This window comes from Salarias fasciatus, chromosome 19, assembly GCF_902148845.1.
Source record: "Salarias fasciatus chromosome 19, fSalaFa1.1, whole genome shotgun sequence".
NCBI classification, from domain to species: Eukaryota; Metazoa; Chordata; class Actinopteri; order Blenniiformes; family Blenniidae; genus Salarias; species Salarias fasciatus.
The window spans coordinates 2,759,424-2,781,602 of record NC_043763.1 but is presented as its reverse complement, the minus strand read 5'-3'; the positions used below and the strand labels follow the sequence as shown (position 1 = coordinate 2,781,602).

General features: G+C 49.2%; 1 protein-coding gene across 2 annotated transcripts in view; it reads left to right on the top strand.

The window, feature by feature from the left end:
• The window catches only part of mnat1 (MNAT1 component of CDK activating kinase), a 34,332-nt gene that overhangs the window by 3,733 nt on the left and 8,420 nt on the right, over positions 1 to 22,179 (top strand). For both annotated transcript variants that reach the window (XM_030116897.1, XM_030116896.1), the window contains exons 3-8: positions 4,763 to 4,915; positions 5,323 to 5,396; positions 6,106 to 6,209; positions 6,400 to 6,540; positions 7,865 to 7,996; positions 18,533 to 18,654. In XM_030116897.1, the coding sequence (XP_029972757.1) occupies positions 4,763 to 4,915; positions 5,323 to 5,396; positions 6,106 to 6,209; positions 6,400 to 6,540; positions 7,865 to 7,996; positions 18,533 to 18,654 (726 nt within the window). The remainder of the gene's footprint in view (positions 1 to 4,762; positions 4,916 to 5,322; positions 5,397 to 6,105; positions 6,210 to 6,399; positions 6,541 to 7,864; positions 7,997 to 18,532; positions 18,655 to 22,179) is intronic.

Sequence of the window (22,179 nt, the reverse complement as noted above, 5' to 3'; positions counted from 1 at the left end):
GGAACATCTTCTCCGTGAGCATTATGCAGCGCCGCCGCGAGCCTGATGAGCGCATCTTTTCGACCCTGTCTGTTTATTGACCGTGCCGTCAGGATGTGGTCGTGCTTTGTCATCAGGTCAGCCGGCTCATAACTCACCGCCTGCGTCTGAATGCAGAGCTACACACAGAAAATTAAAATGATTCTGCAATGAAGCAGTTCGGAGCGACGTCCTCGCCGGGGTCACCTTGGATTTGTTCCTCGGAGTCAGTGCGACGGTGAATTTATGCACCACTTGAAAACTGCTGTACTCTCAAACCGTATTAGTATTTCCATCACAGTTGTTGTTTGGCTTTTTTGTTTGCAGCGAGTCTGGCTGAAGGATACGGAGGCCTGTGCTGCAGCTACAGACTGCCTTTCAATTTCACACTTACTGATTTCCCATTTGGTGTAATCAACAACTTTGCTCAGCAAAAGTTAGCAGAAAAAGATATTAGAGAAAAAAAATTCTGAGAGGGAAAGATATCTCTATACATACAGAGTTTCTGTGCACACACGAATCACCATTCACCAAAGCGCAAGAGATTGATTTTTTTTTTTTAACTTCTATTGATCTCCAAGGATACAAGGAGAGACGATTATCACGCTATCACATTGTTACCAAGCAAGACATTTTAAAATACACATATAAACAAAAAAATATGTGCCTGAGTTAGTATAAAAGTATGTAACCTGAAAAAAAGTTTAACGAAACGAAGAAATTTATGTTACAATCAAGGAAACAGAAGTTTTGAGGGCAAGATGGAGCCTGAACACCAACTCTGTCTGCCAGTGTCTCTGTTCTCCTCATGGCACTTAGGACTGATGGTGAGAAATTTCAATAATTGTCTCCAAAAATATCATGTGCGTTAGGGGCCATTTGAAGACCTTAATTACATTTTTCTTCAACTCTTATCAGATTTGAGAGTCTGCTGAAGTTGGAGGCGCCCTCCTCCCTGCTGTACTCTGGAGATTAGCATTTAGCATTGTCCTAGCTCGGTGCATTCAGACTCCTCCAGTGACTCCCAGAAGCCTTCGGAGCTTCAATTAGTGAAGTGAAGCAGATGTTTGAGCTCTCTGTGGTGCCGGGCTGTGTTGAGAGCTTCTACACGTCACTCGGTGCAGGTTTTTATGTGTTGATATGACTGTGCGTTGCAGCAGTGGAGTGTTTGTGTGCCAGTTTTTCTCTTGTTGTCATTGTGTGAGGGTTAACTCTGCAGGCGTAGTGAGACAGCAGCTCTTTTTCTCACCTCTAAAGTAACTTTACTCCCGCTGCATTGGAGTTTCTGAAAGCTCGGCTGACCTCTGAGGACCTTTTTTTTTTTTTTTTTTTTGGACAGTTCGCTGAGTCCAGTTGGACTGTCTGTTCTGCTTCATTCGTTTCAATAACTTGATAAGCTCATGTCTTCCTGCGCCCGGCGGACAGCACGGTCCATTCTGGGCTGACCAGCCTTCGGCGGTGCGTTGCATTATTAAGCTTCTCCATGCATCTAAATTTAAACTCCAGCACAGCACATTTTGTATCCCTGTCACCAGGGGCATTCGATGTGCGTTATTTATTACCTTTGCACAATGACACTGGGCTCAGCGTCCTTTGGCATTTGACACTGGGCACAGGCAGAAAAAAAACAAACAAAAAAATAACAGTTGTGGTTTTTGGTGTACGGTGGAGATGTGGTGGAGCAGAGAGAGGCTGACAGGACAGACACACCTCATTAGATACAAGTGACAGTTGACACTGTTCGGAAATAGTAGCAAGGCATGATGGCGCATGTGTGCCGATCGTAGGCTGCGATTCAGCTTGTTTTCACCGTGCAGTCTGCACGCAGCAAACTTCACGCCGGGCTCAGTGTTCCTTAGATTCATGTTATACAGTGTAGCCAGCTGTGAATTTAGAAGATTATTAAAATCGCACAGTTTTGAAGCCGTTTTAAGCGACGCCGCAGAGCTTCCACACCTTTCTGGAAGACATGAAGGTCAGTACATGGAGAACTGAGACAGTAGATCACAATTCACGTCATTATTTCAACAATACATCGAACCTGGTGACAACTGAGCGGAAGGCAGAAGAAGTTAGAAAAGTGACCAAAGTTAAAAGTGTGCACTTTGTGAAGAGGAGACTGCTACACTCAGCAGTCACCAGATAAAGAATCTTTCTTCATGGTTTTGTTAAGTTCTTAGTAGAAATTAGATACATGAATCTGATCAACTGGACCTGGTTGTTTGTGTTGGAAGACTTCCTTCCTCCTATACAGGTGGTTCATCTCATTTCTTGTCCACAGCCACTTGTGATTCCTGCAGGTTTACCTGGAGAAGCTCGTACTGTGGCCGAGACCTGGGTCGAGCTGTACTGCGAACAAACTCTGTCCAACGCTGCAGCTTTTTTATGGGGCAAGAAAAAGATGCTGGCAATGTCACTGGGGGACGGTGGGGGGTGGTGGCAGAGTCTCTTTGCTGAGCCAGGACGCTGTTTACCTTCCTCCCACCGCCCGCCCCCCCCTCCTGTGACCTGCTGACAGCTGCAGATGGGAGAGATAGCAGCCTGGAGCTCGGAGTGGGACAGGTGAGAGAGGGAGGAGCCGGGAGCAGGACAGCCCCGGGACACGGAGATGCTAAGCTGCTGGAGATGTGTCAGATCTCCTCAAGGTGCGATCTGTGTCTGCCGTGAAGTGCCGCGGCGATGCCAGGGAGTTCCTGGGTCCCTTCTTTGATTAAAAATGACAAGAGGCACACAGCGCGGGAGCCGGGGCTCAGAGAAATCGAGCCTCAGAAGGCAGACAGCAAATTGACTCTCAAAGTCTCCTCCCTCCTTTTAGACGGTCACCACTTGGCTCTAGAGTTACACAGGATTTCCCCTTTGGAGAGTTCTGTTGTGTGGTCCATTTATGGGGCAGGGGGCAAGCTACGCCCCAATCCTCGCCCCGTGTTGATGAATGGGCTCTTTGTGGGCCTGTGGAAACAAGCTGAATCCTTCCATCTACCTCCATATGGCGAGGCCTATAGATCTCCTGTAGCCCGAGGCCGCGGCGAACATCTGCCTCTTCCAGGGGCTCCTCGTGCTCCGAAGCACCAACTGGACAGCGCAGATGTTTCTGCCCTTCATTCAGCGTGCTCTTTCTTTCTTTCGTTCTTTCTTTTTTTTTATCGTTCTCTGCTTCTCGTAAGCCCGAACGGCCAGACCGACGGCGCGTCGAGTCTTTGTTGTGAAGCTGTGAGAGCTGTCACACCTGGCAGGTTGGGCTTGTTTTACCCTGATCTGAGGCGCCGGGTGTAAACAAACAAACCCCCTGCCTCTGCAGTTTCACCTCAAACTGCCTTCCTTCTCCTCCCAATCCTGCTGATGAAGTGAATCATCGTTCTGATGCACTGGTTCCCAGACCGCGTCGGTCCTGGCAGCCGTGTCTCCAGCTCAGAGCTCAGTCCTCGACTTCTGGAAAGAAATGAGTCAACCGCACCACCGGTGACTTTTGGTGAAATATTGGTCTCTTTCCCCTCCGCTTTGCTGTATTTTATTATGAGAACTGTCAACACTCGCAAGCAGATAGTGCCATTTGGAAACCAGATGTCCAGTTTTGTGAAGCCGGTCACCAGCAGGAAGGTGGATTCCTGTGGAAATAAAGCTCCACAGAGACTTAATTAAAAGCGCGGACTGTGCAAACGTTTATCCAGGCCAGATAAAGCAGCACTCCCATTGTCCTCGGCACCCGGCGTGAGTGATGGGTAAACGCCTACCTGCATGGAGGTGTGATTGATGGCTCGGCTCAGGATTGTGCCCTCAGGTAGGCCTGCCGATCGGTTGCCGTGGCGGCGCGTGAAGCCAACCTTCCCGTTTGAACCCGCGTCCCTTCCTTTTTGTTCAGAGCGGGTCACGGTTGGGGAGACGTGCTCTTTACCGATGAGAGCCGGCGATTCAGAGCTGTGTGTGTTTGAGGAACTAACGGCCGCCTGAAAAAGTCATCATGACTGCGCCGCGCTGCTTCATATTTTATCTTGGAAAGTAATTGTATCATTAAACAGATTTATAGTGAATACTTTGATCAGCGACCGCCTGGATTCCCATGCTATGTAAAAATGTGGTTTAAACCTCTTCATAATAAAGCCTTCTTTCATTTAGGTACTACATCAGGAATAATGATGACATTTTCTGCCAGGAAAGGAGGAAGAAAAAACAAGACTTTGCTAACATGCTGTTGCTTTTTTTCTAGCTCCATTTCAATAAAAGCCTTGAGCGCAGATGACGAGTTCGCCTAACATGCTGTAGTTTACAGTACAGTCGTCCATTTTTGTGCTTTTTTCCCCCTAAATGACATGACACTCAGTGCTCTCTTGTAATGATAGACTTGGCTGTGAATTAGCGAGCCGGTTTTTATCACATTATGCAGCGCGGCAGAATGACCGGGGTCTGTTGAAATAACAGTCATGTCACTGCTTCTCCAGTGCAGACAGACGCTGCGCTGATGGGGTGTCAGACTAATTTCCTCTTGTTTCAGAGCCTAATCGACATTCCAATCATAATCCCGGCCGTCTTTGAGCACTCAGAGGAAATTATCATGCGCCCCATTATCACCCTCCCGGTCTGATGTTGGCTTTTAAAAAAAACACACTCACACACACACACACACACACACGATTTGGCTTTTTCTCTGAGGAAAATAGTGTTATAGTAGGAAAGCTCTGGGGCTCACTGAGGAGGGTCACCTGTGGACACTGACGTCCCTGCTGTCGTTCACCCCCCCCCCCCCCAGATGTGAGAACTGCGTGGAGATGCTGTTCGTGCGCGGCTCGGGAAACTGCGTTCAGTGCGACACGCCCCTGAGGAAGAGCAACTTCCGCGTGCAGCTCTTCGAGGACCCCACCATCGACAAGGAGGTGGAGATCCGCAAGAGGGTCCTGAAGATGTGAGTCGGGGGGGCCGGGCCGGGCCGGGTGGGGTGGGGTGAGGGTGCCGGGTGCGGCTCTGTGTGTTTGAGTGTCATCACGCCTCCTCCCACTCCTTAAGCTACCTTTGTCTTTTCTCATTACGCTGTTTGTTTTGTAGACAATGAGCCTCCCGGGGGGGGGGGCTCGAACTGGAAGGCTCTTTCTCTGCCAGATTTTTACTCCTCAGCCCCTCCCCGCCCTCTTTCTCTCCCTCTTATCATTTCTTTAATAGCCCCTTAATTGACATCTAATGCGTGTCTGTTAGCCGGCATGCAGACATGGTTATTATAAAAAGCTTGATTTAATGGAAGCTATTAATGTCGGTGAATATTCGCTCTCATCGGGTTTTGCTGTTTGCACCATCATTTCTCTTCGTCCTCTGCAGATACAACAAGAGAGATTTCGACTTCCCCAGCCTGAGAGAGTATAACGATTACCTGGAGCAGGTGGAGGACATAGGTACGAGCTGGGAATGAGCTCCGGGGGGGTTTTGCAGGATCGGACCGGAGACTGTCTCTGTTGAGGTTTGCACATCTTGACTAGTCGCCCACCCTGGACGCCAGTGCTGCCTTCCAGTTCCCCGGGACGCCAGAGCTCTGAGTATTTTGCAGTTTGTGACACTTTGAAATGCTCGTTCTGCAGCCTGTGTGTTTGAAGTTCTGAGTTTTATTTACACTCAAGAAGAGCTAGTGCCACATGAGCCCCACTGCAACCAGCCATGAAGTGAAAGCCTGATTTTTCCAAAGGAAATTACGTCATTCTAAGTCAGAGATTCTCACCACTGTAGGCAACAGGAAAGCAGCATAAGTAGCTTGGATGTATTAAGAAAGCGGGATGTGATGTGTCCAGTCACTCTGTTGTTGCTCAGTTCTAAAATATATCTTTTTTAATGTTTTAAAGCATAAAGCCTGACGCAGTCTTTTAAGGAATCATCTTGTAAGCAGTGTTTATCCTCTCATCTGGATGAACACGTGTATCATAATGATAATAGTTCAATAATCAAAATCACTTATGCTTTTAGGCTTTCTTTCCCCCATCAAAAAAGATTTAATGTAATTGTTTGATTTACAGATGTGATTGTGGGCTGGCCAAATTTTTCTTTACTCATATTGAAGGATGTGCTCATTTTGATTACTTCCGTACTTCATGTATTTTCTTCTCCGTCTAGTGTTTAACCTCACAAACAACATCGATGTGGAGAACACGAAGCTGAGGATGGAGCAGTACCAAAGAGAAAACAGAGATCTCATCCAGAGAAACAAGGCGAAGCTGGTATGTTCTTTATACTGTATTTTCTCGTGATACTTTTCTCGTGATACTCCCATGATGCTTTTACAAATAGCAGTGTTGGAATAAACAGGGATTCTTTTGGGAGGCCGGACTATGTGCTGTAGTGCTGCAGTGTGGTGTTGTGGGAGCCTCCCTGGCTTCAGCGTCTTGTTTCCGTGCTTCTCCTCCTCAGACGCGGGAGCAGGAGGAGCTGGAGGAGCTGCTGCTGCAGGAGCAGCAGGGCACCGAGCAGCGCAGGCTGGTGGCGCTGCAGGAGGAGCAGCGGCAGCTCCAGGCCAAGAGGAAGAACAAACAGGCCCTGCTGGACGAGCTGGTGAGGAAGACGGCGAGCGACAAAATGACAGATGCTCCGTGTTTTACACGCATTCTCGGAGACGCAAACACACGGCTGGCCTGAAGGTTCATGACTGAGATCATTAAGAGCTTATTAGCGCTCATTGTGCTGCGGGCTGCATTGTTCTCATTCTGCGATTCCAAAGCCCGTCGGCTCCATTGTGTTGAGCTGCGGCTTTAAAGCGATTGTTCCCGCAGCGCAGGCTGCTGAAGGACCATCACAGATAGCAGCTAAGCTGCGTGTTTATTTGTTTAAGGCACAGGGCCTGTTGACTGTAGGCAGATGAGATCAGCTCTCAGATCTCCCCCCCCACCCCCACACACACACACACACACACACCACCTCCACCTCCACGCCCCCCAGGGAACCTCCTGAGCTCCCACATCTGTACGTCACAGCGGCCGGGGGGGGGGGGGGCAGACGCCAGGTCATTAAGATAATGCCGTTTTATAGAGTAGAGGCCTTAATGTTCCGGAAATCACATCAGCGGGGAGTCGGTGGGTTTTTATGAGATATTTGATGATGGACGCTTCTACATTCATTCCGGTGCTTCTTCAAGACAAGGTTGTAAGAAGTCAGAAGGACGTACTGACATGAGCAGCTGGTATTTTGTTGAACAGTAACAGCTTATAAAGTTAAGAAAAAATGATGTGAGTTTCTGATTATTTTATGAAGTAGTTTTATGGATTGGAGTTGTTAATTATAACGTGAAGGAAAATTTCAACTTTGAAATAGCTGTGTGAAGTTACTGCTTAGATTACAAAAGTTACATCTAAATCGATGCTCGGATATGAAACCAGTTAAAAACATATTTGAAGATTCATTCAGAATGAGTCAAAGTGCTCAGACTGTCCCAACATGGCCGTCTACCCTGCCAGAAGCGTCCGACCTCTCCGCTGGACGATGTGTCCAGGCTCGTGTTCCTACACCTCCGCGCTTGGCAGCGCTCCACCGGAGAAAGTGAAACGTCCGACCTTGCGTTTAATGGAGGTGAAGGCGGCGCGGCGCTCTGGAAGCAGCGTCTCCCCCCCCCCCCCTCCTCCCCCCCCCCCCCCCCCCCCCCCCCCGTCCCCTCCTGCGCCGCCACGGTTTTCTTAGTATGGCTTTCTTTACTAATGTGGCTGCAAGCCTGAAGCTCCGAGCCGATGGTGATCGAGTTACACACAGATGTCTGCTCGCGTTTTCATCTCCTCTCAATATTCGCCAGCGTCAGCCATTTTTGTGCTTTCTGGGTGAGAAGTTCCTAATCAGACGTTTCGTTCCGTGCGTCATAAACCTGGAATAATCCTGTTTGTTTGTGCAGGAGCAGTCTCAGCTTCCCGCCACCCTCTTACTGGCCCAGCACAAAGTCCGAGCTGCGCAGCTGGAGACGCAGATCGAGCAGCAGAAGCAGGTCGTGAAGCCCACCAGCATATTTTCAACTGGCATCCAAATGGTAAGTGGCACGCCGGTGTGTTGGAGCCAGGGTGGGCGCTTGTCATTCCCCACTGCTTCAAACGAGAAGCAGAACCAATGTGAAGCACTTCCGTCGCATCCATCACGCACACTCATTTTCTCTTGATTCATCATTTCGGTCAGTTAAGGACAACCATATGTGGCCTGCAGGCCCCATTTAAACTCTCAGTTCTGCTCATGAAGTTATTCCTCCATTCCAGAATGAAAAAATCCTGAGAATTTTCAGGAACATGAGTTTTCGGTTTGATTCGGCGGCAGAGACTCAACAGGAAAGGTGGCAGCCGCACAGAAGGAACATAAATGAACGATTAAAAGACCTTCAGTGATATAACAACTTAAATACAATTCTTAGCTTAATAACAAACTGACGGAGGGTGAAACTGGCAGTGCGTCAGGACTGTACAAACAGAAGAATTTTCCAGAGGTTTACAAAGACGTCTCAGCAAGCAAATATTTTTTTAAGAAAAACCGCTTTCTATCACGAAATACTGGTGAAAGTTCAAACACAAACAAACCCGGCTCTGAAAAACGCAAATATCCTTTCCATAAGAGAAATAATTATTGTTCATGAGAGTAGAAGTATTGCTTTTATACTACTAATACTCACATATAGCACACGTGATGCGTGCAGACATGCAGTGTTGGATGTATATTCACTTTGCAAAGCTTCCACTCTTTCTACAGCTGCTGTTTTTTTGTTTGTTTTTTAACAACAAATCTGCTTCATTTTGCTTATTAAAAACTCGACAGCGCTGTTGTAAAATCTATGGTGTATTTAAAGTCATGAAGAAGCTTGTGTTTCAGAGCTAACTGGAGCTTTATGTGGAGCTGCTGTTGACAGTAGAGTAGCGAAGGCGTCCTCTTTGCGGGACCAGACCCTCCATTCGCCGCTCCGATGCGAGAGCCTCGGCTCGCCCAGGGGAACATGGGGGCTCGGGGCTTTAAGCACGCCGTGTCTTGAGAGACCTTTCCGCTTGGCCGTCGTTCAGCTTTTCAGTCGTTTATTTTCATTTTACTGTGATGAGATAGGCTGTGTCATCGTCCCCGCCTCCCCCCCCCCCCGAGCAGCAGCCCTCATGAGGTATGGTTCCCTTCCCACAGTTCAGTGGTGCGTGGGAGAGATATCTGCTTAGTGCTTACCTAAACTCAAGACGGAACTTGATTTCCATGTGCTCAGGTAGAACTGAACTTTCTCTTTAGCAGCCAGGTACTCCACTAAGCAGCTCTGACGTTCCCTCCTCGACATGCAGCGTGAAGTTAAAGTTGCTGATGGGGGGAGAAGCGGCGGGATCGTGTTGCTCTTGGCTGCTCCTGCAGCTGTTTTTCCCCTCGCCTCTTTCTTCACTCTGCTCTTCATCCTCCCCATCCCCGGGCTCCCGGCGGTGGAGCCCGGCTCTCGCCATGCATCTGCTCCGGTTTGGACGCTCCGGCCCGAGTCGGGGGAGCGTGCGGGTTTGGATTTCCCTTCGCCTCACAGTCCATAAGAGTGACTTCTGTTTGACTTGGTGAGGTTTCAGCGCAGAGCGGCGGATTCCTGCAGATTGCTGGAATTCATTTATCTGCTGGGTTGTGGTCCCTCCATCCGAGCAGAGGTTCAGTTTTCCCTCAGCAGAAATTACAACAGACAAATGTAAAAGCACTTTTTAAAGATGGGCCACGCTTTTTACTATTGAGCTGATTCCCTTCAGTGACGATGATACAACATAATACTATAATATTTAACCACGCTCAGAAATGAATGTGGCTTTAACGCCTACATTTCTGTGTGTTATTGTGCAGAAACTCAATAACATCAGATTCGTAAGATTCCTTTGATTTCAGTGTTGGGTGTTACTCTCAAAACTCATTAACTCGTTAGTATCAAGTCACCTCTTTTGGAATTAGTTAGGTCAGAGGTCAGTCACCTGCATGACTTTCTCACCAAATCAAATGCAAGTGGAGCCGCAGCACACGTTTACGCAAAGTTTTGATGTTTTTACAAAAATTTGCATTCATAAAGTTTCAATTTAGGATTTCTTTTCTTTTTTTCTTCAAGCATTTTAAGGTTTTGCCATTTTGGCTCTTTTCAGCAGTTGTGCATGCTTTTTATCATTCTTATGCTTCTTCTTCCTTTTAGTAATTCTTGGTATTTTCCTCTTTTCCAAGCTATTTTTGCATTTTTTTCCATTTATGGTGGTTTTTGCCGTTTAAATCCATTTTTAGCCAAGAATTAAGAGTCCTTTGGAAAACATCTAGTGTGAAAATATGCTACAAACATAAGCTAAGATGTTGATTTACTTATAATTTTCACAGATTGCAGATCTCTTTATTCCTCTGATCCATACAGTGCTGAAAGCTGTGAAATCCCAGGATTACTATGTGCACTCTGTGGAAATAATAAATAAAGGGGACGGTTCGTATAAATCTGCCCCTTCTTTAAGATCTAGTAATTGTATTTCAGTAACCTGGCCGGTGCTGGTGTTTGTAAGATTTACTAGTGATTTAACAGCTTTATTGACTAGTAAACACCCAGGAACGCCTCGTGAAGTACAGTCTCAGGTTGTGACAGTGATGAATGGATTCCAGGCTGATTTCTGACCTCTTGTTTTTTGTTTTTTGGTCGATGATCAAGTTCCCCAGCTGCCTCGACCGGGGCCAAGGTGAGCCGCCGCTGATGGGATGACATATCTGTTTGTGCCTCCCGGAACGCGGGGATGCCGATTCCTCCTCAGCTTCCAGGCCGTTCCGGGCTTTATTTAAAGAGTGATCTAACGTCCGCCGCAGCCCCGATATGCTGCCGAGTGGGAAAATGTGAGCGCGGACGTCTCAGCTGTGCTGGCGCAGCGCGCTGCCAGGGTGGTTTTCTCGGGGGTTAGTAAGTGGGCTTCCAGGCCCGGAGCGGGATGTTTCCGATTGAACGGTAACGCCGCCGTTGAATGGATGCTCGTCAGCTCTGAGGGAAAGTTGTCCTCGTCCAGGTGTGATGGGAGGCAGAATAGGCCTGGTCTTGCCCGTGGAATGGTCTGAAATCACTCACTAATCCGTCACTTTGTAGGCGCTCTATTGAACCTAGACACACACACACACACACACACACACACACATGCCCGTGTGTGGGTGAATGTGCACACACCCACACACATGCGAGTCCCCCCCACCCCCCGCCTCCGCCGTTCTCACCCAGTCTGAGTAAACATCCTTTGAAGAATAAAGTGTCTTTTTAAATAGATGTCCGCTGAAATCAAAGGGACGGCACTGCGTGGGAGTTGGACGACTTTTCGCTCTTTAAACAGGTTATTTGTTGACGTCTGACACATAAGAGCCGCCGCCGTGCCAAACATGATGACAGGGCTCACTGCGGGGCACCTGCTCTCATCACGGTTCTGCTTAATTGGCATCTGAACCGCATGCGGCGGTTCCAGCAGGATTTTGTTTGTGTCAATAAAGCGGCTTTCTTCCTCCGCTCTCGCCGGCGTTTGTGCGGTCGGGGATTGTTCTCAGCTGCCGCTCGCCGCCATTCCTGAGCGCCCGATGACCGATGGGGAATCTCTCCACCTTGGGGCAGCTTTCAGCGCCACCTTAAATGAAAGGTCCCGGGCTCAGGGACCCGATCCGCTCCTCGCAGGCGGCGGAGCAGCTGGCATACCTGACGAGGTCGGCCTGGGCACCGAATGAAAGCGGGAGGCCGTCGCACACGTAAACAAAGTGCTGCTCGCACAATCGGCCAAATGTGGGTGGAAAGTTTATCCCTAAACATAGATGTGTAGCATGCTGAAATAACCTCGGGTTCTCTCTGGCGTTCGTCCAGTCTGCACTTAGACCGAGGTATTTGCCTGCCACAGAAAAACACACACGCACACGCACACACACACACACACACAGTGTTTGCGCAGGCCTGTTTTGCGAGGCGCAGTCGTCCTCTTAAGTGACCTCTGGCTGGGTGGATGTGCCTGTCAGTGCAGGACAGGCTCTGCCGTACTGTACAGGCAGACTGGACTAACCTGTTCTGCTGGAGCCTTTGTTTCCACTGCAACCCCCACTCACTCTGCTGCCGCCTTATCTTCAAGTCACGTCTCTTCACTCGAGGAAAAGCCTCACCGACACACACACACGTTCTTGCGGTTTCACCAAAGCCGGCCCGTTTTATTTTGTGAATGGCGTGATGGTTGCCCTTTGACATTTCCCCTCCTTGCCGGCCCGCTGGCGAGCGGAGAGAGGGTGACCTGAGGGAGGAAGGAGAGGCGTCAGGCCTGATTGGCACCAGCACATGTGGGCATTCACACCTCTGCCTCTACCTCTGGCTCGGCCCTGTTTAGGTTGGCCTCAGCAACCCCGGCCGGCCCAGCACGGCCCCGCGGAAAAAGGAGCTGTCAGCTTTAGGGGCTTTGCGCCGGGGCAGCTGCCACTGGTCAGGCAGATATATTTAAACTTGTGAGGCGAGGGGAGGCACTGAGCGGACGGCGGTAGTTTTTACACTTGCTACTTACTGCTCAGTGGGCCAGTGGGCACCCCAAAGCTCTTTATCCACACAGAAGCACCGGCAGCGCCAGGCCAGGAGGTGGAAGTGAGGGCCGAGGACGGGACGGCCCCTAACTAGGCCCATTATTTTTATCCCCCGTACAAAGCAGACCACTGTTCCCCTTTTCTTTGTTCTCATTATCACCGAGTGCATTAGTGACGAGGGCCTCCGCCGCTCTGGAGCTGTGGCTCCCCAAACCCTGGGGAACCCAGTAAGTGTTTGTGGTTTTGTGTGTGCGTGTGTGTGCGTGTGTGTGCGTGTGTGTGCGTGTGTGTGCGTGTGTGTGCGTGTGTGCGTGTGTGTGTGTGTGGTGGGAGGTGCTGATGGAGAGGTTAGTCTCTACAACCTTGCTGTGTCCTGCTGAGCTGCAAAGTCAGAGGAGAGACGAGGGGGTCGTCTGGGGAGTGCTGATTGTGCTCTGGTCGTGTGTGTGTGTGTGTGTATATGTATGTGTGGCATGTTCACGTGTGTGTGTGTGTGTGTAGTGACCTACTCAACTTTTGATCATGAGTGACCTTGTGTGCTGTTCATATGACCTTCACCTTGTTGGACCACCAAACACTCCTGTTGAACGTTCAGGCTACAGCATCTGTTTTGTCAATATTTACTCAGCTGTCGAATCATAAAAGTAGCAGAAGTATCACGAATTCAACATTAAATGGCTGGTAGATCAAGTATGACCTGAGAACATCTTACAAGTTAGTGAAATTTACTGAATAAAATACTTCAATCTAAAATCAGACCCAGCCTTTCCTCGTTCTTTATCTAGACTTGTCAGTCGGTTTGTTTCTCAGTTCAGAGGCCACACACATTCCAGAGTGATCTAGAATTGGTCGTACCAGTAAAATGAGGAACTGTTGCTTTCATTTTGGTGTAAAGAAGCAGGGGGGTACATTATGAAAGAAAATAAAATCTACATTCAGTGTCTTTACACAGCACCTGAACAAGCATGAACATCTTTAAATTTTTCAACTTGCTTCCTGGTGCAATATACAGTTATACCTTCATAAACACACCCCGAGCCACAAAATGAAATTCACCAGCTTATAAATTGTCATACTCAAGTGCAATAAATCTATTTGACCAGCAGGGGCGCACAGTTTAGTCTTTTCAGGTGATCACAACGCAACAGAGGCGTGAATTTTGTTAAATTTAATTCTTTTATTCAAATTTCATGTTTTTCGTGTGTTGTTAAAGGATACATTATTAAATGTGAACCTTTTGATGATATGCTGATGCTTTGTTGTTTTGTTTATTTTGGTGAAGCCTGTTGCTTTTCCAGCATCTCGGTTTGTTTCTGCAGCCTCCGTCATGTTTTCACAAACTCAGCACCACAGCGTGAATTTCCATCCTGACGCTACTTTACTCAGAGTAAGGTGCCGAGCCACAGCTGCATCATATTAATGTTTAGTTCTTTGCATTGGGGTCCTGGCGGCCACTTGGAGCCTCTGGAGGGGACGATTTTGGTCCGCGGGCGGCATGTTGGACACCAAACATACGACCCCGGTCAGAGACCTCTCATACCTCAGAAGTAGTGACTTTTATGAGACCGCCTGTCCCATAAAAGGCTCTTGAATGTCTGTCATGTCGCTCTGGGACGCTCCAGCCCCGTTACTTTCCCAGATGGCAGCGCTGAGACGGACTGAGGCGACGTGACGCTTCATCACAGTCTGGATGAAACTCGCCACACCTGCCACGTCGACCGAGACGTCCGTTCTTCCTCTGCATGGGAAGTAACGCCGGCCAGACCGCCACGGCTTCCCGGATACCTGCGGCAGGAGCACATCTGCAGGAGGAGCGGGAACACTCCCTCTGGCGCAGCGGTGATTTCCTCACATCGCCCTCCCCCGTGGTTTTATTAAGATTGACGAGACCCAGAGTTTCATTTTAGTGCCACTGGGGTATCATAAGAGTCTTAAATACTGGTAACATAGACAAACTTGGGACGCGCACGGCGCCGTGCACGTGGTGGGATGGACCTCCTTGATGATTAGAGCAGATGTTTGCGTTGGCTCCTCCTGTGGTGTTGTTGCAATGGCCCCTAGTTCCTCGGCCATTTCTGCTCCACAGGGCCTGGCTGGGGGTCCCCCCCCCCCCCCCCCCCCCCCCCCCCCCCCCCTCGCTCCAGACGCTTTGTTTCACTGCAGCGTTTGGAAAACAACATCGGTGTGCTGTAATTCACGCAGGCTTTTAATCGGAGGTGATGAGTTGATGAGTGAAGGATTCAGCGTTACTGTGAGATGCGGTGGAGGAGTTCTGTGAGGACACAGCCCCCCAGATTCTACATTTACTGATCTTGTGAATGTATGAAGCCTCCCGGAGTGTGTCCCCCACGCGTTCAGGAGCGTCTGTGCCAGTTTTGAAGGTGCCCTTGCAGAGGAATGCAACAGAACCCTCTCCAGTCTGGGGGCTGGGTCTCCTCTGTCTGTCACTTAAAAATCTGATTTACTGCTCCTCAGTCATCTGCAACTCCCAATTTACTGCAGTCGCTCCCGAGGACTTTTCTTCTCATGCCTCCCCCCCCCACAGCCAGGCCCTGCGCTCCTCTTTGACGGCCGCACTCGGGGAGTCTGCAGTGCTGAGAGTCTGAGGGAAGATGGATGGCGAGGCTGACGGAGGGCGAGAGAGGGCGGCCGGGCTTGCCGGCCTGGGTTTGATTAGCCTGTGGCGGGGCCGCTCCGCGTCGGATGAATGGATGAGACGGGATAACGGATCGCTGGCACCTCGGGGTTAAAGGTCGAGTGAGGACCGTGTCTAAGTTTTTAGGCTCCACCATCGACTCTGACGGCTTTAAAACGGTTGTGGACTAAAATATCATCCGTTTTCATGAAACAGTCAAGTGATTATAAGGTTGAAGTGATTCCAGTGTTTTTACACACTGTCAGATTCAAACAGACTCTGACTGTCGTGGACTTGCAGCAGAAGTGTAAACGCTGCGATCTGAACTCTGGCTCACTCAAAAACAAAGCCAGTGGGTTGGAAAAGGAGGTCTCGGTTGGGTTCAGAGCTAACTGTGGTGTGGTCCATTGACCTTCACTTGAGGACTAAATGCATCACGGACCGAAGAACTCCAAATGGTCCAGACAGAACCGACAGGCTTCAGAAGCTCCGGGTCTTTACTGCGGATCGGGAAGGATGTGTGTGTATGGAAGAGGAACTCGTCAGTGCTGTTTTTGCACTTTTATGATGATGGTGAATTTTTGTTTTGTTTTTTCTCAACACCATTAATCCATGCATGTAAACCCAGAAAACAGCGTCCTTCCTGTGTCTGTGTGAGGCCAGGATACACTCTGGACTGGTCTCCAGCCCATCACAGGACAGTGAGTCCTCGGCCTTTGCGACGGCCGACAGTTCAGTTCACCTCCTGGACCGTTCTCGTCGATCTGACGGATGCAGCCTTGCTGGAATATGCAGATCTTCCCTGAAGCAGATGTGAGCAGATGTTGCTGTAAAACCTTGAAGCACTTCTCGGCGTTGACGGAGCGTTTCTTGTGCGAGCTGCCCACACCTCGGGCACTAATGCAACCCCACGCGCTCTTCAGACGCTTCGCAGCCGTCTCCAGAAAGCCGGTCGGATGGTCCCTCTCCTCCCTGGTCTGCAGGACGCCACGGCCACGCTTCCAGCAGGATTTCTCATCATGATTCATCTGACCACACAAGGTTTCCATGTTGCCTCAGACCGTTTTAAATGAGCTCTGAGACGAGTACCTTCTGGATTGGCTCCACAAATGGCTTCTTCTTCGCGTGATGCAGCTCTAACCTACATACCTTAACTTTTTGTTGGGTTGCACAGTGAAGTGTGGAAGCGATAAAGAACCGAGTCGTACCTCAGACGGTGTACTCTGGAGTGCAGTGAGGAAGATTTATTTCTGAATTGTTCAGGAGTTTGTAGACGTCTGCTGCTCCTCTCTCTGTCATTTCACTGAGATGTTGCGATCAGCGAAGGCAGCTCTATCTGTCCTATTTTACTTATCAATAGATATTCTAGTTTTCAATTCATTTTTCATGGCTTTTGTGTCGCCACACAGTTCAGTCCGCTAATATTTTCCATGAAACTGTAAAATGTCTCCGTTTTAAATGTCTGATTCATTGTTTTTGTCCTATAAGTTTTGTGTGGTTTGCAAATCATTGCAATCTGTCCATATTTAATATGAATTCCCAGCTTTACTGTGGAACCGTGGCTTTGCAGCACATCGTCTGTCTGACATGTGCTTTGTTTACATGTTGTGGTTGGATTTGAAATCTTGGCAGTCAGAACACAGAGCGACTGGGACGACGGGGCAGTCCGTCTTTCCTGCGGACACGAGCGCTTGAACACTTCTCCCTCAAACCAAGGCTTGAGGACGGTGCCTGAGGTTCTGCTGTTGGGAGCGTCACGAACACGCGTTGCCGCGGCGAACCGAGCAGTGACTCCACTTCTAATGACTTCTTTAGTGGAAAAACCCTCTCTGACTGTAAACACGCTGCCACTGTCGCCATCCCCGCTGCTCCCCCGCCTGCATGTGCAGACCTCTGCTGAATGCAGCAGGTTCAGACTCGCTCGCCAGTGGAAAGTTGTTCTGGGAAGAGCAATTAGGTAATATGGACAAAATCCTCTATCGCTCCCAGAGTTTAAAATCCCAAAGTTAAGCTGTTGAACGTCTGAGTGAGTCAAATCTTAGATGATGCACATCCTTAACAACATATTAACGGTGGCGGACTGTGTGAGTGTGTTGTAAATGTTTTCTTTTTGTCCGTGTGTGTCCTGTTAAGTGTAACAGTCCCACACACTGACCTGGCAGTGAGTCGCCCCACGCTGTGTTTGGCTTCATAACTCCCCATATTTTCCCATCAGTGTTCATCTCTCTGGTACTTCTGTCACTTCCAGCTCAGCTTTGGCTGGTGTGTGTGTGCGTGCTCGCCTGGGCCAAAGCGTGCATGAGGACAGGCAGTCTGAGGCCGCAGGGCACATGTTCCTCGTTTACTTTGGTTTTCATCCCCTCTCTCTCTCTCTCTCTCCCTCTCTCTCTCCTCTGTGCTCTGATGTTTATACTCCCTCACTACTTCACTCTGCCTTCACACTTATCTTTTTATCTCCTCTTTGTCTCCGAGTTCCTTTACTACCTTCTGAAATAGTCGGTGTTTGTTCAAACATCAGCTTTTTAATTCCAGGCTGGTTTCATGGCTCGTCTTCTGAGTCTCATCACTTTAATGCTGGAGACAACACAGCGGTCTAACGCCGCCTGGAAATTCCCTCTCTGATGGCAGAGCCCCAAATCGAACAATCCTGCAGCGTCCTTAAAAAGTCCCCGGCTTTTCTGTCCATTTCAACAGTCAAGAGTGGAAGAAAATAAACCTGGCCGGCTCAAGTCGCGGCTTTCAGTCCGGTGCTTTTGTTGGACCGTCCGGGTTCCGTGTCGGACGCAGCAGGTTTTATCAGAGCAAAGCTTCTCACAGTGAGAGGCTGAGCGGACCGGATTATTTTAGGTGAAGCCAGGGAAGGATGAGGGAGACGGCGAAAAATCCCGACTGAGCCCACAAACAAAGCACGTCCCGATCGCTGCGCTCGTACGTTCTCACTTCATTCGTCTGTGGCGGTTTAATAGAAATCGTCAGTCGCCGTTTTTCATCCAAAGCACACTTGCTTCATTACTTGGAGTTCGGTTCGCCTAATCAAGCGGACCACAGTCCTCCGGTTGGGCATTAACGGCTCTCTCCTCGTTCAGATTTCCGTCAGGGGAAGCTGTTGAGCTGCCAGCAGTGTGTTGGATGCTGAAAACATAAAAACATGCCCAGTCATTGTCCGACCTCAGTGTCTCCAGCGAGCCGGCGGAGCCTGGGGAAATGTTGTCAGACTAAACTTCTGCGTCCAAACCAGTCGGTCCAGAACGCTGCAGGTTGACTGACGCTAAGCTCACCCTCAAATATCTGTTCTGTGCCATCGTCATAGTTTCCACCACCAGACAATGGCCATTGTTGTGTTAATTGTTCCTTCTTTTTTCTTCTTTTTTTCGTTTTTTGTTTTTTTCCCCTCTCCAGCGTCAGACGGTGTCTCTCCAGCCGGCGCCCAGGTTAGAGGAAGCCCTGTACCACTACAAACCCCTTCGAGTGGAAACCTACGGACCCCCAGTGCCCGATCTGGAGCAGCTCGGGAGATTCGGGTACAAACTTCTACACTCACAACAGAACACATCCATCTTCCAAAAAAAATCCAAGATACAAAAACAAACAATGAGAATCACGATTAAGTTAATTTGATGGGAGAAAAGTAAAGATTTGGTGTCAGAGGTTTGACTGATGCTCAGAAATTCCTGTGAGGCGATAAAGCAGACCACTTCACCCTCAAACAGTCGTGTACTTTATATAAGATTTATTTCAAATGAGACGTACGGCCAGGTTAAATGATAGAAAAACAAGACTGAGAAGCAGATTAGGAGTTTCTTTTTAATGAAACAAGTCTTTTAGGTTCATATGGACTTTATAGGACGATGTTAACTTAGTACAACTTTACTTAAACTCAAGTAAAACCTTTTTTCAAAATGACTAAATCTTCAACTTCACTGTACTAACTTTGAAACATTTGTATTTTTTTAAAAGAAAAAAGTATTTTGTTTGTAATGAAAGTACACTTCTATAAAGGCTTCAGGTTATGTAAAAGTATAGCAAAAATTGAATATCAAAGTAAATGGCAAGTGATTCTTTACCGATCAGTTTATTATGAGTTCATCTTTTTGTTGTCAGATAACTTGGACTCACTGAGGGAGTAAACCTGAGTTTGGTCACTTCTCATTAATACATGCAGATGTTTTTGATGGTGATGTTGGGATGGACATGAAGGAACACAGGATAAAAGAGCGATAAATGGTGTCGAAACTGTAAAAATTCAAGGCGATAAAACATAAAAATTCATGTTAGAAATGTAAATGCAAGATCATCATAAAGGTTTTAGGTTTGTCAGTAAAAGCATCTGAGTTGCTCTCATTTCTATCTTCAGTTTATTTATTTTTTTTAAATAGAAAATCTGCTAAACTGTAAATCAAACCCGTTTCACTGTGTGTGAGCTGAGACGGCGCTCGTCTGAATCTCAGCCTCCACATGAGACTGATAAGTACGTTGTGATTTTAGAAATTTATTACAAACTATTTGAGAGGAAACCCTTTTCAATAAAAGCTTTTGCGGCAGAGCGCAGATCAAACCCCAGAAGTCTGGATGGTTTCACGTCTCTCATTACCTGGGAGAGTGGGAGCAAACGGACCGGTTAGAGTTCTGGAGGAGAGAGAACCAGCCGTCTCCGTGCACGAGCCGCCACAGTGCATCTGCAGGAGCCTCCATTAACACACACAGGAAGTGCTTTTCCCCCCCCCGACGGCCCCTCTGGGCCAATCAATCCACGACGCCATCGGTCCAGTCCGCACCCAATGTAAGCTATCCATCAGACAGGCCAGCGCCCGGCCGTCTGCGCCGCCCGGCTGGCACTGCAGCCTGTCGGCACGCCGGCAGGGCCGGCTCTTACCGGGGGACGGCGGCAGACGGGGGTCAGACCGTTTCAGGGCCAGCTGGGTGACTTTGAGCTGAGCGGCTCCCGGACCGTAACCTTGGTCTGGCTGAGAGCTGCACGTTCTGTCAGCGTGTTCAGGACGGGAGTTTTCTACTTCCCTTGTACTTTATTCTTCAGATAAAAGTTCCTATTGACTTTTGTTGCACAGACACATTTACCTAATGAGCTGAAAAAGCACCGACTTCAGGTGAAACATTTCAGGAGAGTTTAAGCAGAATAACTGGAGCTTATTTACATTATGTATTCAGTGAAGTGCTGAGGTCCGGCTTCTTTTGGCCGGGCTGATCAATATGCAGATGAAACACATCTCACAATTTTTGCCGCATGCTGGAGCTGAGAAGACGAGCGGGGGAAGAGGAGTTACCCCCCCTCCCCGGTGTCAGCAGTTCAGGGGTCCAGGAGGACCGACGCTGGAGAGGAAGGACTCTGCCACAGAGATAAATGAGGCTCTGTTCAGTGAGGAACACCAGTCCCTTTGGTGCAGCGACACAGACCGGCTCATTCAGACAAACCACAACTCCCAGGATGCAATCTGCCGCTAAGTAAAAGCGGGGAATAGTGCTGACACTTCTGCGCTGTTGGCAGTTTGGGATTCAGCTAAGTTGGAGGTTTTGTGTTATACATAGACAATCAGGCTCGCATCTACACACACACACACACACACACACACACACACTGTCACTTAATGCGCCGTACATCTGGTGTCATACACTCCCGTGCTCACCCCTGTTATTGCAGCTCCAGCGTTTTGGCCACAGCAGAACTTGTGTGATGTGGTCAATATTCACAAGTGTTTCTGCAGAGGGGGGAGAACGCAGACGGTGTTGAGAGAGCGAGGAGTGATTCCCGCGGCTCCGGTCCTGCGACCTGTGAGGGGAGTTTCGGCTGAAGGTGTGAGGAGACGTGGACGTGGACGTGTCTGCGCGTGGACGAGGTGGAAGGGGCCGTCAGAGGGCAGGCACTTATTTTAAAACACGGCTGTTTGTCTTGGTCAAGGCTGACGGTGACAGCAGCTCCACTGGTGATTTGTCTTGGACGCAGCCGTCAGGAGGAGCTCACACCGCCCCTCCCTCCCCGGCGGCCCCGGGGCCCTCCGGGGTCCGTCTCCTGCACAGGACGTCCAGCGGAGCCGTGCTTTCTCCTGCACCGCCACCGGCCTCTGTCTCGTCCTCCTTGTCCCTTTGCCCCCCAAAAAAACCGCAGGAGAGCTGCACGGCTGCCAGGGAAAATAAAAAAAGACAGGCCCCGCCTCTTCCACTGTCTCTCCCTCGCCGTCAGCTGAACGTGAATAAATTTGGGCGAGCTGAGCTCCTCTATTAAAGACAGATGCTTGAGAGCCGCGGCTCTGTAAAAGCTGCATGTTGAGGCAAAGCGGGGCCTCCGAAAGTGCTCATTCAGCTTCATCTCAGCATCCCCCCCTCCACACACACACACACACACCCAGAGGCCCCTCCCCTGATGTGCATAGGTGTGTATGATTTGCCGCAAAGGATGTGACCCCGACTGTGTGAGGTTTCCATAATGGCCGTGCAGCGCTGCCCGTCTCCGTGACTGGCAGATGCTCCGAACTGTGCGTGAGCCGTAGGAATTAGGAGAGCACCGAGTGCGGCGCTCCAGAGGTCCTGCCATGGCTCCCTGCTTTTATGTCGAACAGTAAAAGCCTTTAATAAACAAAATCAAAGTAGAAGTAAATAGTGCTTTGCAGGCACAAACAGAACCACACGGTGTTTACGTTGACATGGCTGTGATGTGAATCCCAGCACACGGCACCCGGAGAACCCCAGCGGTAGCTGCAGCGGCCGGCGGACCCAGAATCCATCCGTCAGGGCACACGTTGAAAATGAGTTCGTCCCAGGAGCGCTGCTGGGCTGACAGGAAAAGAAAAGAAGAAGAAAAAGAAACGAAAAGCTATTTCTGTTGCGTTTGCGTATGTGGACGATCATCCGAATCTGTTCCTGAGCCGAATGCTTTCTGAGCTCTTGACTGCGCAGGCGATGAAAGACCGACTGGGATCTCGGACAAGAACAAATCATATGGGGGGAAAAATAGGGGGAAGAGAAATTGGCTGCGGAGCGTTGAAAAATTCAACTCAAACCTCAAGTGCTGACAATGAAAGCCAGCCAGAACA